General features: G+C 31.3%; 1 protein-coding gene across 1 annotated transcript in view; it reads left to right on the top strand.

The window, feature by feature from the left end:
- tous (testes of unusual size) overlaps positions 1-13,907 on the top strand; it is an 86,647-nt gene extending 72,740 nt beyond the window's left edge. Inside the window, exons 9-11 of the mRNA XM_040726243.2 lie at positions 5,907-6,027; positions 9,996-10,191; positions 12,476-13,907. Coding sequence (XP_040582177.2) covers positions 5,907-6,027; positions 9,996-10,191; positions 12,476-12,895 — 737 coding nt within the window. The 3' untranslated portion in view covers positions 12,896-13,907. The remainder of the gene's footprint in view (positions 1-5,906; positions 6,028-9,995; positions 10,192-12,475) is intronic.
- Positions 13,908-14,570: the final 663 nt, after the last annotated feature.

Here is a 14,570-nt window from a genome sequence, read left to right as displayed (position 1 = left end):
TTCTATAAATTATATTCCTTGGGATTGTTCTTCAAAAATTTCAACAAGATACTCAAGTAGTTTGAAATGCGTTCTAAACGTTGTACTGTTGTTGTAGCAGGAAACCAACAACTTTTGGTAGCAAAAATTTCGATTATGGCAATTGACTCACTGGGGTGTCCTAAGGATTATTCTTCGGGGGTTGTACTAGCTCAGATATTTGATAAATATTTTTATAAAAGAATATTTTTATCTTCGCTTTTTATAAAGGATAATGGAGAGGAAAATGTTGGTACGGAGTAAAGGGCTTTAATTTTGAAGAATTGCGTCATCTGTGAGCTATTTTTGAATGACTCAAGGAATCTCCAATTACAGAATCTAATATAAGTCAATTTGAATACCCTTTTAATTACAAAAAAAAAACCCCAGAGAATCTGCTTTATCTGACATTTCAACAAAGCTGACATATTGACGTAAACGCGAATCCCAACTATGACCCTGTGAACTTTACAGTAGAGCCTTTCTGGGGTGGTAATTAATACGAGTATCTAACTTAAAATTGGTAGGAATCATACTTTTCAAAGCCTTTAATATGTCGTCACTACATTCATTCATTTATGTGATACCTCAATTCTAATAATTGCCTTAATACGAGGCCTAAATCCCTTGCAGTGGTTGACTCTGTAGTTAGACTCGAGCTTGGTCCACTCCTTCTTGATGAAAGCCTCTAGATACTGGACACTCCTGTGACAAGCCTAGATAGAATAGTCCAAGGGTTTCGCATCTGGATGTTATACTAATGAACTTATACTTCAAAATTGTCACATGGGGGGTCAACCGACAAAGTAACAATAGTATACATATAATAAACTTCTGGTCCCGTCGCTTCGCGGAGTTCTTTCCTGAGTAGTAGTATATATTAGGTACTTATAATAAGTAATGAAAATCTTGTATATTTTGGCCATGTTAAAACGAAACAAAACTCTGAGGCCAAAAACCACTTACAGTTATAATTCTGCAAAAAATGGTTACTTTTCTTTTTTTATGAGCATACACAAATGTTCTATCAGGTTCTAAAAAATCATTCTTCAGATAACCAATTGCAAAAAAAAAGAAAATACAAAAAATGAACGAGCTAAAAAATTCAATCGGTTTTCATCACTAGTAATAATTGAATTTCAACTTTCTGCTTAGACTGAATCCAATTTTGAAATCGAAAGATACAATATGACGCCTGGGGAAGAAAGTAAACCCTATCCATTTTGTTTAATGGGTAAAAGTCATTATCAGCATGAGAATTTATTCATTGTATGTATATTAAAAAAAATTAAGAGGAAAAATGCAATTTTTTTTCGACTTTCTAGTTGCAATATATACATAAAAAAATGAAATATTAATTTCAAAACTTGTCAAAAAAAACCAAAAAAAACAACAACAACTAAAAACATGGATTCTGATAATGACTTAATTGCATTGAGTATACAATTTATGCATTGCAAAACAAGGAATTTCACAAAAACAATATAATCCATTGCGAAAATCCTTCTTTAAAGTTATAGATTTCTTAAATATTCTAATGATATATTTAGTGAATTTGTCAATAGATTGACAAAATTTGTCAATAAATTAAATTAAATTAGATTTTAAGTACAGCATTTTTCGATTTATTGTTTTTTTTTTTACTTCTCATTCATCCTTCGTCACTTCCCTTCAAATCCTAAATCGAGTATTTCCCTGGGGTGTTTACTCACGCCCAAAATTAGCTACCAGTAGTTGTTAGTAGAGTTGAGTTTCGGTCAGAAAGTCCTGGACCGGTCGGAAATCATTATGATTATTAGTGGACTGAACTAGTTAAGTCCTTTAAAGAAGATCAGTCTGAACGAGTCTGATACAAAAATCTGTCCAAACAACGGTTTTACATTGACTACACATTTGTATCTTGTTCTTGAGAAAATATAATTATATAAATAGCTGAAAGTAAATAAAGTCAAAAAAATTACAAACAAATTCAAAATAATTAACAAATTAGTTTTTCTTTTATTATGCCTTAATTATAATAAGATTTTTTTCTTTTTTTAATTTCACCTCATTTTGAAGTACTTCCAGAACGCTGGAACTTTGACCGGATGGAGGGTAACGTTTTTTTTGGCAAAGAAAACAAATATTAAGAGGTCATTAACAACAACTTAACACATATCATGGGGTAACTACCAAATGATTTTGGGTGTTTTTTCTGTTTCTTATTGAAGAAAAAGTTGCATGATTAAATCAAGTAAAATTTGATTTGGATCGGTCTAACAAAAAAATCGGTCTAGATCGGGCTCATTATAATTTGGTCTAGAGCAAGCGTATAAAAGAACTGTAAATGACGTCAACTGTGCTTCAAAATGGTGAACATCAAACTAAACCAACGCCATATGAAGTTAAATGTGTTTTATAAATAATATTATATACAACTCATATATCAGAATGGGGAGAAAATTGTTCCACGATTTGACAATAATTAAATTTTGATCTGAGGTCTGCACTGAAATATCAGTCCAAATTGATTTATACAAAATGAATTAAAACAGACCTGAAAAAAAGTTCAATCCGAGACTGAGGATCAACAACAGTATTTACATATTCAGAGAGCAAAATAAAAACATTGTTTGGTAATTACATTTTTAATTTCTTAGTTGGAAAAAAACAATATTACATAATATAAACTGTAGAGAATAGATTATGTATTGCTAAATTATTAACTGACAAAACATCTTTTATTATTTTTTATATTCATCGATGGGGGGGAAGAGATAAATAAAAAGAACACATACAAACACATTCTTTGAAACCTCGATAATTAATTCCAGAAAAGCTGTCGTAACGTTTTATTAGATCAGTTTAAAGGATTCTAGGTAAAAATAAACAATTCAATCTAAAAATAAGGAACATATAGCAGCGTCTAATTTTAAGCCAATCAGAATTGAGAATAACTAAATCCTTACCTTGAGTGCCCACTCTTTCCCCACAAGTCCTTTAGATCAGTTTTGACACGGCGGAGAAGGAAATAAACACAAGGATATTGGCAGGAATTACTCGGATGTCGATCCTCAGCTCTACTTTGAGTCCAACAAGGACTTACACGGAATAACTGTTATGTAATACCTATTACACTTTAAATGTGGGCTAAACTTTATTTTATTGCATGTATTTTACTTTAAAAGGAAGCAAAACAATTATTTGGTACATTGTATAAGTTTGCCATACGTAATACTTTCTATATCGAAATGCGAAACAGCGACAGCCGATGTTTGAAAACCAATTATGGTACTCTCTTAATAATTTGAAAATTAATTTGCAATGCTTAAAATATATCATTGGATTAGGATGAGAAGGATCTTTGGGAGGATCATGAAAGTAATGGAAGGTCTCATTATGTGGAGGAGATAGTTAATTTTTCTCTTATAAATTATTCCAGGGAAGGGACTCCGAGTATATCCGTGGACTGAGCCCAGGGGAGATAACATCTCATTAAGTAAAGCACTGCGACTTTTTCTTCTATCTAACATGAACAATTACAGTATAATGACGGGATGATTAATGTAATAGGTATCATGGAGATGAAATTCTAAATACTCAAATCCATTAACTCCTGAAAGAGAAAATTACTCTCAGCACACAGAAATTAAAATATACAGTACAAACTCCAATCATTGTCTAAGTTATTTCCTGATTATCAAAAGGTTGCAATAAACAAAGTTCTACTATTCAGTGTGGCTGTCTCCGATTTTGCGATAGAAAGAGAAAGTGTGACATGTGGGCACACTTATAACATACATCCCAATTATTTACACTAAATAGCAACCATAATAATAACAACAAGGAAGTTGTGCTGATTTCCACAAATGATACTGACCCAATACGCCTTTAGAAATAACTATATTTGTCCGGACAAGTACTCTGCAACAAATTCTGAGAGTGAATTACAAAGTGAAGTTCAGATCTCATGTATTAAATAATAATGATAATCAAATGATTAGTAAAAGATAAAATACTCTTCAAGTTAACAACTCTTAAAAAGTGGGCGGGCTAAAAAGATTAGCATCACTGATACTACTAACTTAGAAACGGATAAAGTTTCAGATTTTAATGGATCATCATGATGAGAACATCTGCCTCTCAAATTCTTGTCGATCGTTGAAGAAAATTGATTGATAAATCCATATTGATATAAATATCTACGAATTTAAATATAGTTATAATATTTTGCTACAACATTTCTATTTTAAATGTAGAAATTCATCCTCTGTAATTCATTTTCTTCCTTCAAAATAATTTAAGTGAGTGATTCCAAGTGTTTAACTCCCGTTTACTTTTTTGCGCACTCCATAAATCCTATCCCTACGTATATTTACCAGAACTTCTGGTATGTATTATATATATATAAACTAGCTCCATAACATAAAATTTGTACATGCACAGTGTTAATCTTATTTATTGGTAGTGGTGGAATTTAAACGTGAGGTTTTATGAGGACATTTATTTAACAAAATCATCTGAAAATAGTGCTTGACATAACTTTTATTCAATATGTGAGCGTCCCAACTCAAATAATTGCCTCAATATAAGCCCTTGGTCAATTGCAGGCCTTGACTATGTAGCCAGACTCGAGCTTGGTCCACTCCTTCTTGATGGAAGCCTCTAGAGAGTGAACACCCCTGTGAGGAGTAGAATACATCCTCTCCTTCAGACGCATCTAAACAGAGTAGTCCAAGGGGTTCGCGTCTGGAGAGGAAGGCATCTGCATATTGAGTTCCTAAAGGTCCGGAAAGCGGTCTCTCACGAAGACTTGGTTCTTAGCACCGTGATGAAACGGAAGTCCGTCTTGAGTAAAAATAAAGCTGCCCGCAAAATTTTCTCTGGCCGCGGTCGAACCTTCTTATCCATATGTTCGATGCAAGCATTAGCATTGAGTAGCTCCTTCCTCTCCGCAAAAATGGGAGGCCAGACTTTGCCCTTAGTGATCCCAACGCCCAGACTATGGTGGCGGTGAATAAGTCCCTGACACGATAAACAGTTGTACGACTCCAGCCCAGGTCCTTGTATATGGCCATGGGACTATGTGAGAGAAGCTTCAAAATTTCACTCCTATGTGACTCCATTTTACTCGAAAACTTTACATAAGAAATCTTGAGTCACAAAACCTATCTTTGAACGAGTTTGAAAATAATCGGCGAATAAATTTCGGATATATTAAAATTTAGATTAAGTGTACCACTACATTAGATCAACCCTGTATATGACGTCATTTTGCTCGCAGCACATATTTTTACTATTCACAAGAATAACAGTTTGTCTATAAAGATAAAATCCTTTTTTGATTGCTTTTAAGTTGAGCTTCAATGATATGAGAGGAACAGCGATGAAGAGAAAGTAAAAAATAACCAGACTGTCAAAGTTAATTTTGTAAGACATTTTCTCAAGCCTGGTTTTTAACCCCCTCACCACATTTCTCTCAATATTTCCATCCTTATTCGATTTAGTGTGCTTTTATTTTGATCAATTCCCCCTTTCCATCAGTTTACAAAGTACAAATATATTCCAATGTCGAAAGTTCTAACATTTGGGCAACATTCAAGCTTGAGTTGGCTCTTCAACTTTTGACTAAAATTATAACCACTTCTCAACATTTACGTACGTTTTTACTTTTTACACGTAAATAAGATGTAAAATATATTTGAACAATTCCACTATCAAACAAAGATGAGTGAAAAAAAGGTTGGTTTTGTAGATTAAAGTACTTTATGAAACAATAAATATTCAATAATCTAATTGATCATATAAAAAGGGTTTGAGTAAAAGTAAATAATTGATTTTTAATTTTGTTATTGATGTATTCAACACTATATTCTGTGACTCATTCTTTATTTATTTGCGCAATGCAGCTCTAGAAAAGGATATAACAGATCTAAAGAAGGAAATCAATTCACGAGATGATTCCATCGGTGAAAAGGAGAAAGAAATTATCAACCTCAAGCGGAGTGTCATGGAATTACGGAAAAATAGGTATTTAAATAACTTTTTTTATTTACATGGTAGACCTTAACTACTCGTCTAAAAAAATTGTTTCTATCATTTTAAACCAAAAAATTGAAATAAATATTACTGATATATATGATCATGGATGCCATTTTTGTAGATACAAAACAAGATATTTTAGCCATAAAAAGGTTGCTTTGTATATTCTTTCTTCCTTTTCATGTACTTTATAATAGACTGTCGTTTCTGAGAACATTTCTCTCTGAAAGAAGAAATCTTGCCAAATTTTAGATTATTTTTTTTAACGCAAAATAAAAATATCAAATATCATATACATTCAAATAAAAATATTTTTATTGCAGTAATGCTAATTTAAATGTACAAGGTCATCATCCTCTTTATAGAAATAACTCAATTTCTACCTCTAAAATCATGTAACAGATTGTAAATGTTAACAATAGTTTTAATAGAGTAATAATATAAGTCTCAACCTATCCAATGGAACCGCTGTAGTTCATGGATTACGCGCTTGGGAAAAATTATTCTTTTGTACGCATAGATTCGCGCCCAGGGGATTCCTAGAGAAGTTCATACACTTTATGTATATGAACTTCACACAAGAATCCTAGGTTAGTTGGAGTAATTGTAATAATATAATGTTTTGTTATGCTTCATCAGTGAAACTCTAAAAAAAAAAGACATCTCTTGATATGATGTCAATACGTGACAGACAAACTATTCAAATGGGTCTTCTTCTACCAAAATGACGACTTGAATTCAGTTAGAGAAGGCCTTGCTGCAGACACAAATCATCTCCATTTGAATACTGTTTCATTTCTTAACTGGTGTATTTTATTTTTCAATACATACAAAATTTGATTACAGTCGTTGTCCTCCGGATCTACTAAACGCTAAAACCACTATCAGTGATGGTCTAGAATGTTATCAGTAGATCAAGTAATGGGTTCCTTATTTTTGTGCTCTTGGAGATCAAAACTAATAGCCTTGTACATTATACCGATTTGATTTGCAACTTTATTCTTTTTTCGATTAGGGGATGTGTGGAAATATTGTCATATGCTATGAAAAATACCCTACGTAAAGTTACATTGTCCCTACGATGTCCTCTTTAGGTAGCACATCTTGTTCAAAGTTTGAAAGGTGCACCAAGTTTTTTGTTTCGCTAATTAAGATTAAAATATAGCATTAATCATTATTTTACATTTATTAATTATGATAGACATTATTCTAACCTATAAAAAACATAAATAGAGTTTTTTTTTTTCTAAAGCTACTGTACGAAGCAAAAAGAGAGATTAAAATAAGAAAATGTTGATCTCTTTTTTCTGAAAATGTTAAAAAACAAACAAAAGATGCGGGTTGTACGTGGATCATCAAGTATTCCTAACTTCTTTGGCTTATAAAAAATTAAAAAAAACAACTCTTTTTATAGGTTAGAAAACTACCTATCAAAACTTTTTAATGCAAAATAACTAAAAACTTTTCCTTAGTATCTATATTAATTCAGTAAAGAGTTTTTGACTTTCTTCATAATTTGATCTAGATGCGGGACCTAAAGATGACCTCGAAGACTAATGCAATTTTGCAAAGATAAGGCAACTTCTCCACTTTATATATAATTGATTTTAAAAAAAAAATCAAATAGGTCTATTGTACATGTCCACTATCGTGGAGAAAGGTCTCCTATCATGGGAGAATCCCCAGTCTTGCCAATAATCTTAGTCATTGGAACAAGATAGTGATCCTTATCTCACATCCAATATGACGCAGAGGTGGCGCGAAACTCATGGTTCTTGCATTTGAAGTTGCCACTTTTGGCCTTTCTCTGATGGATTTTGGATTCTGACTCATTTTGGTGGGCATTTGGGCTTATCTGATTCCAGTAGTCATTAGGCAAAATATTAGCTTTCCGATTATAGAAATAAAAAAATTTAACATACCGCGTGGAAACTAAAAATTTACCTAATTTACAATTCAAAATTATGTGGCTGTGAATGAGTGATATTAAAAATTCCGGAAAATGATAAATTATTTGTCAGGAAACGTTTAATTTTTTTATAAAAAATGGGTCAATCTACAATTGATATTTCAAAGTTAACTAGACTGGACAGGAAGACGGTAGAAAAGAAGTAGAAGGAGAAAATTGAAAGAAGAATGACTCTGGATAGAACCAGCCACTATTAATGCAGATCCCCTCAAGATCATCTTTGAGGTAAACTCAATCTATGTGCAATCATGATAAATACTTGGAAGTCTCTTATACTGCTGTGAACAAAACTGATTTGTAAAGCTCTGTGATGAGTCCTTGCTAATAGGAAATAGGTTTATTTTCACTTTTTTTTTTGTAAACAAACGCATCTTCTACCTTGGAAATGCCTTTTAAATTATCTCAAATGTGAAGCAGTTGGGTCGTTTGACGTTGACCCGTTTTTGGGTGCATATTGAGATGAAGGCACGTAGATAAAATGCATGTAAGTGTAAAATAAATGAAAGCAGCTGTTGAACAGACCTCTATAAAAATAGATCCGAACTAAATCCATAAGTACTGAATTGATTTCCATGAGAAAATGACTGTATTATTAACAGCTGATGGTGACATAATTGAATGGAGAAATAGATGATAGTACTTTAGCTAGTTTTGAACTAAATGATATTATTTTTTGCCATATGTTTAACAAATATCTATAATATCCAAGAAACTGTCTAAATTTTTCTCTCCACACTTTTACAATCCTAGTTGCATAACAATATCACCGAGTATCTTCATTTAATGATATGGGGTGATATATGTTCAAAACTAACTCCTTGAAACTATGAATTGTTCAAGGGATCTAAAGAACAGTCACATCCATCGTTGTAAAAAAAAACTGATCTTCTTTATCATGTTACATAATTCAATTGGATCACTTTTAGACATTGTGAATGTGGATGTTTACACATTGAATATAATTTGGATGACAAAAACAAAATAGCAGCTTATTAAAAATAAAGTAGAGGATATTACTATCAAAATACATATTTATCCTCAGACTAATTGCTAAATGACGTGAACTAAAACTCAATATACAATGTCAAACATAGAAATGGATTAGTATTGACTTTAAAAAAATGCAAGTTTTAGTCCTTATATTTTAAAATAGGAGCGTTATAAAAAAGCTCAAAGCCTTGCTTATAATAACCTCATTCCCACAAATCTAGTTTGTCATCATAAAAGAAAATTTGAACAAAAATTAAAAAAGGGAAAGATCTTAATTTTTTTTATTTTAAATGCATAGAGTCAAATATTTCATAGACATATTTGAGTAAATTAAAGAGATACTATTCAAATTACTAGCATCATTTTAGGTGACTAATAATTTTCACTATAGTTTAGATCCTCAATTTGATTTATGATATTATTATATTGGCTCCGAGATGTGCCTTTTTAACAATCAAACTTATCAATTTCTTAATCTTTTATAGTGGCAATCCATTTTGCCTACTTTAAATGCAATTTGCAACACACCCAAAGGGCTCATAACGAAAATTTGTTGATGGTAATTGAGTATAATTTGTCAAAGAATAAAAACATAATGTACTTGCGCTGTTAAGAAAAATCATTTAAGCTTTCATTTGCATTCAAAAAAAAAAAAAAAAAAATATTTAGCTCAATATAATGTTAAAATAGCTAGAAATGAAAAAATTATTTTTTCTCAATTTCTCCTTTTTGATCATACATATACTTTTTTTATGGTGACATGTTACATATCAGATTTTTTATCAACTTTTATTAAAAAAGCCTAACCTTTCAATAAAAAAACCTATAAAATATTGGGAATTTTCAAATAACTTTTTATTGTCACTATGGGATTTAAAAATGTCAATAACACTATTAATAAATTTATAATATATTGTTATTTTTTTCTGATATAATCTATATTTTTAATATAAATTGATCTTCCTGCGAACTTTATTTATTATTTTTATTATTTTAGACTTGTATTGGAATATAAAATAGAGGATTTACGTGATCAAATTCATCCCAAAGAAGAAACCATCGATGTCCTTCGATCACAAATTGATGCAATGGAAACAGAGCTTCTCTCTGTGACTCAGTCCCATTCGGAATTAGAGATTCAATTACTGGACTCTAAAGGAAAGTTGAATTCAACCATACATGAACTGACACAGGTTAATAATATTACTTTCAGTTGTGCCTCAACACAAAATGGATGCGTTAACTATGAATTGTTTTACTTCATAAATATCTATATATATATTCTGTGTTTGAGATAAGATGAAACTAAAGGGGAATTTGATAGAGCGTAAACCCCACATTCCATTCAAATATTTTAATTAACCATTTTCTAGCATAGAAAATAGAAAATACCCTTAATGGTAGCTGAAATTATTACTTACAATTATAACTAGAATCGGGACTTGGCAGAATGCAAACCTCAACCTAAAATCTTTTTCCTTAATAATTAATGATTGATTTTGTATTTAAACATTTTCCGTGAACTTGACCTCTCAAAACTTAATGACCTCTTACGTTATATACATATACAACCCTTTTATAAAATTGATCATTTAGTTTTTCAGTAATAATGTTTAAAAAAACATTAAGTGTGATTTTGACCTTTCACTATGACCTCAACAAATTGAATGGCATCTGCCTGTTAACATATATTTTAAAAAGTTTTATTAAAATTAGTCTTTACTTTTTCAGTAATCATGATCAAAAAAAAAAGTTTAGGGTGACCTTAACAATTTAAGAGCATCTTATTTTTCATATAAATAATCTTTCTAAAACATTTTTGACCAAAATTGACTTGTTACTTTATCAATAGTTATGATTAAAAAACGTTTTGTGTGACTAACCTTACAACAAAGTTTCTTCAAAATAAACTTGCTACTTTTTCAGTAATTATGATTCCAAAAAGTTTTGTGTAATCTTAACCTTTGACTGTGATCTGTAACAATTTTTGAGACTCTTACTGTTAATATATAACCTTCCTTCAAAGTTTCACTACAATTTTCCTGTAATCTTGTTCATTAAGAGACATATAAACAAACCGAGACGAAAACTTCGTTGACAGTTATAATAATGTTAACTGTAGAATATAGCCTTCATTTGATTTATTTTACTATATTTCGGCCCGATGTGGTAACAGCAAAAAAAATCTATTAAATTCCATATTCAATGCTGGTAGTACCTGGTGCACTCATTGCAAATCTGTAATTAGCTTTTTTTCGTATGAAATCAAAAAAAATTCAATAATTGTTTATTTGAAATTTTTAGGTATTTTGACTCAAAATCATAATTATTCAATGTGAAATATTAGGTTGATTTCATATGTGTGCTTCCATTTTATCAGAGCAGGGGGGTTCCGTATCAAAATCACACCTCTGTACCTCCCCATCTTTTTGGAAGCAAAATATGATACAGATATATGAATACAAAACTATCTTTAAAAAATGATACAGATATACAGTACAGATTAAATGAAGTTAAGCCCTTATCAAAGCCAAAAATATTGTTATTTATTTATCAAACTGTACCTCTTTGTCTCTGCATTAATTGAATCTCTTCAAACCTCAAATAATAAAAAGAAGTGATAGGTTTCTATTAGATCTTCAGTAAATAATTTTTATTAAGTAAAGTCCATCGAGTAGCTCCACAAAATGATTTGAATTGTGACACATCCCATCCCTAATAAAACGGAGGGTTTGTATAAAGGAAGTCACGAAAGAACCATATTTTGTAGCATGCTCACTGCGTAGCTCTAACAGAAGATTGCAACAACACTCTCAGGTCTGCTTATTTGTCTGATACTGTTAATTTTGATACCAAACATTCACAACTTTAGATGTTAATTGAAATATTAACTTACTTACTCAAAATTATCCAAAATTTTTGGAATAGGAATTGAATTAATATGCATTCATGTAGTGTTGGGACCTAAGTCAAGGCGTGAACTATAGGTTTCTCTCTTTTTATCTTCTGTAAAGAGAACAAAAATAAACTATATATATATAATGGTACGCTGCCCAGCTCTGTACTGTAGAGGCGATTATCCTTCCTAGATGAACTTTAAAGGTTTCAAACCCCAGGCATTTTAAGGTTTTTGTGTTAGAAAAAGAATAACTCTCTGGGGTTTAAATTGTTTTCACGCCAAAGGAGTACATTTAAAGCATAAACGAATGGGGTTTTACTTACAAAATAAAATATTTGGTTCTAATAGCCTACTTAAAAGTTGGCTAGCAACTATGAATCTTTCAAATTCCTTATCACTAATATGTTTTTTTGCTACTTTCAAGTAGAATTTGCGACTCTTTCAAAGAATTAATCAGAATAACTATGTAAAAAGAATAGAAGACAATTAATTAGTTGAAAATATTTTTCATTTTGTGTTGACGAAACTCATATTATGTATATATCTTTAATCCTTTACGTCTTAATAATTTATCATAGGAACATAATAGATTAGGAAAATCGCAGGCCACCTATGATAGACTGATTAAAGAGCTATCAGGAGTTATGCCATTTCTTCAAGAACCTAAAGCACTTAAAGACGCTGTAACTTCCATGGGTAAAAAATATTGCCAAGACTATGATAAACTTGGATTCATAGAAGAAATGAATGAGCCAGACACGGATGAATCCCTGGAGGCTATGAATGAACTCGTTCGGCAAAAAGTATTTTTAGAGCGTACAGTGACGTCATTAAAAACAAGGTTGGAAGTGGATCGACATAATTATAAACAGGAGAGTCGGAAAAAAGTCAAAGAGGCGACCTTTCTAGCAGAAGAAGTTGATAAGCTTAAGAAAGAGCTGAAGGCTATCAAGATGTATAAAGCAAGAATGGGATCTACTAAGGAGTATACAGGGTGAGAAAAGATATGCAGATACGTTTAATCTAATTAGTCGATATAAATTTATTGATTACCATAAACTTGTAATATAAATTAATTATTAAAAAAAATCGAAATAGCCACCCTTTGCCCGGATTACATGGCGGAGACGAAGAGGCACTTGGGCAGAGGGAGGACAGATAGTTTTTTTTAGAGATATTAGCCCATTTCTTGGTACATGCCCTGCCTTGAAAAATGGATCACATAGAAAAGTCCATGGGATTTAGGTCAGGGCTCCCAGGAGGCCGTATATTATTTCCCCAAAATCCTTTGAAATATTCTTTTCATAGGTCCTGCACACTTTTGCAGTGTGCAGACGGTGCAACATCTTGGTTAAAGATGTAAGGATTTTGTTGAACAACATGGCTTTGTAGACATGTTGGTTGATCTTCACACCTTCCTCAATGAAAATGAGCTGCATTTTCTTCCCGTCTGAAGTACATAACACCGACTGAGACCTTGACACTGGGCGATTTCTGTCACTTGTTAATGATATGGTACTTCAAAGGGCTGCTGTCAATGATTTTGCATAAAACACGGTCATTTTGGCCGTTGTGGATGTCCTCAACGGTGAACAACTTTATTTTTTTGTGTGTTTCCTATTCGTCTTTGCTATGTAATCCTATCAAAGGGTGGCTATATCGAGATAAGTTTCTATATGTTAATTTATATTACAATTTGATAATTTTCACAACAGTTTATGCTAGTTAATAAATTTGTATTGAATCCTAAGCTGAAACATATCTTCACGAACTTATACCTGACCCTGTAAGTCAACAATAATAACTATTGGATTATTTCACATCAAGTCTTCTCATACGCTGTCAATTTACAACTCATATCCTCAGTATTCAATTATATTTGTTTCACCTATACACCAATATATATTAACTAATACATATTTTTCAACATTTTTTTATATTATCAAATCATCAAGTGTACTTCAAAATTTAAACGTTCATAATAAAAATTAAACGTGAGTTAAAATCAAACCGTGAGAAGTTTTCATTTTATTTGTTTACTTTATAAATATTAACGGTCTAATAGTTTATAGTCATACTTTGATCAATTATGAAGTTATTATTAAGTCGTAGTTGTGCTTGGAGTCGAATTGAAGATCGAACTCAGAGTAATTCTAGCCTATACATATGTTTTTCTATATACAGACTGATATTTTTGTGTATTTCTATCTTCTCACGACTGCTTGAAGGTGATCTAACAAAACGTTCGGCCAGCTAAACTGCTCTCCTCAATTGTTAGGATTACCATGTAGATTTTCCGTTGAGGTTGACAATAAAATAAAAAAAAGTCGCACACTTATAAATGCTTGGGATTTACAACTCTGTTAATTAGTTATTATTCTTTTTTGTATAATGTAAGAAGGAACAGTTTTTGAGGAGTATTATAAAAGTTATATTTAATAGATTCTATAAAAACATATTGACACATGTTTTTGCTTCCTTTTATTTCATTAAAGCAATGACTCTTCGAACAAAGACGCTGCTTATTTTAGCATGAAAAAACACAAACAAAATCCACAATGAAAATGATGTTTTGTTGGTTATTTCTTGATTACACTCTCAACTCTCAAAATCAAAAATAAAGACGCTATGGAACATGAAGCACGTTTGAATTTTTTTTTAAAACAGCTGGTC

The sequence above is a fragment of the Lepeophtheirus salmonis genome, chromosome Z (genome assembly GCF_016086655.4).
Source record: "Lepeophtheirus salmonis chromosome Z, UVic_Lsal_1.4, whole genome shotgun sequence".
In the NCBI taxonomy this organism is placed as follows: domain Eukaryota; kingdom Metazoa; phylum Arthropoda; class Copepoda; order Siphonostomatoida; family Caligidae; genus Lepeophtheirus; species Lepeophtheirus salmonis.
Note: the sequence above shows the minus strand (reverse complement) of the source record. Positions and strands in the feature narration are given on the sequence as shown.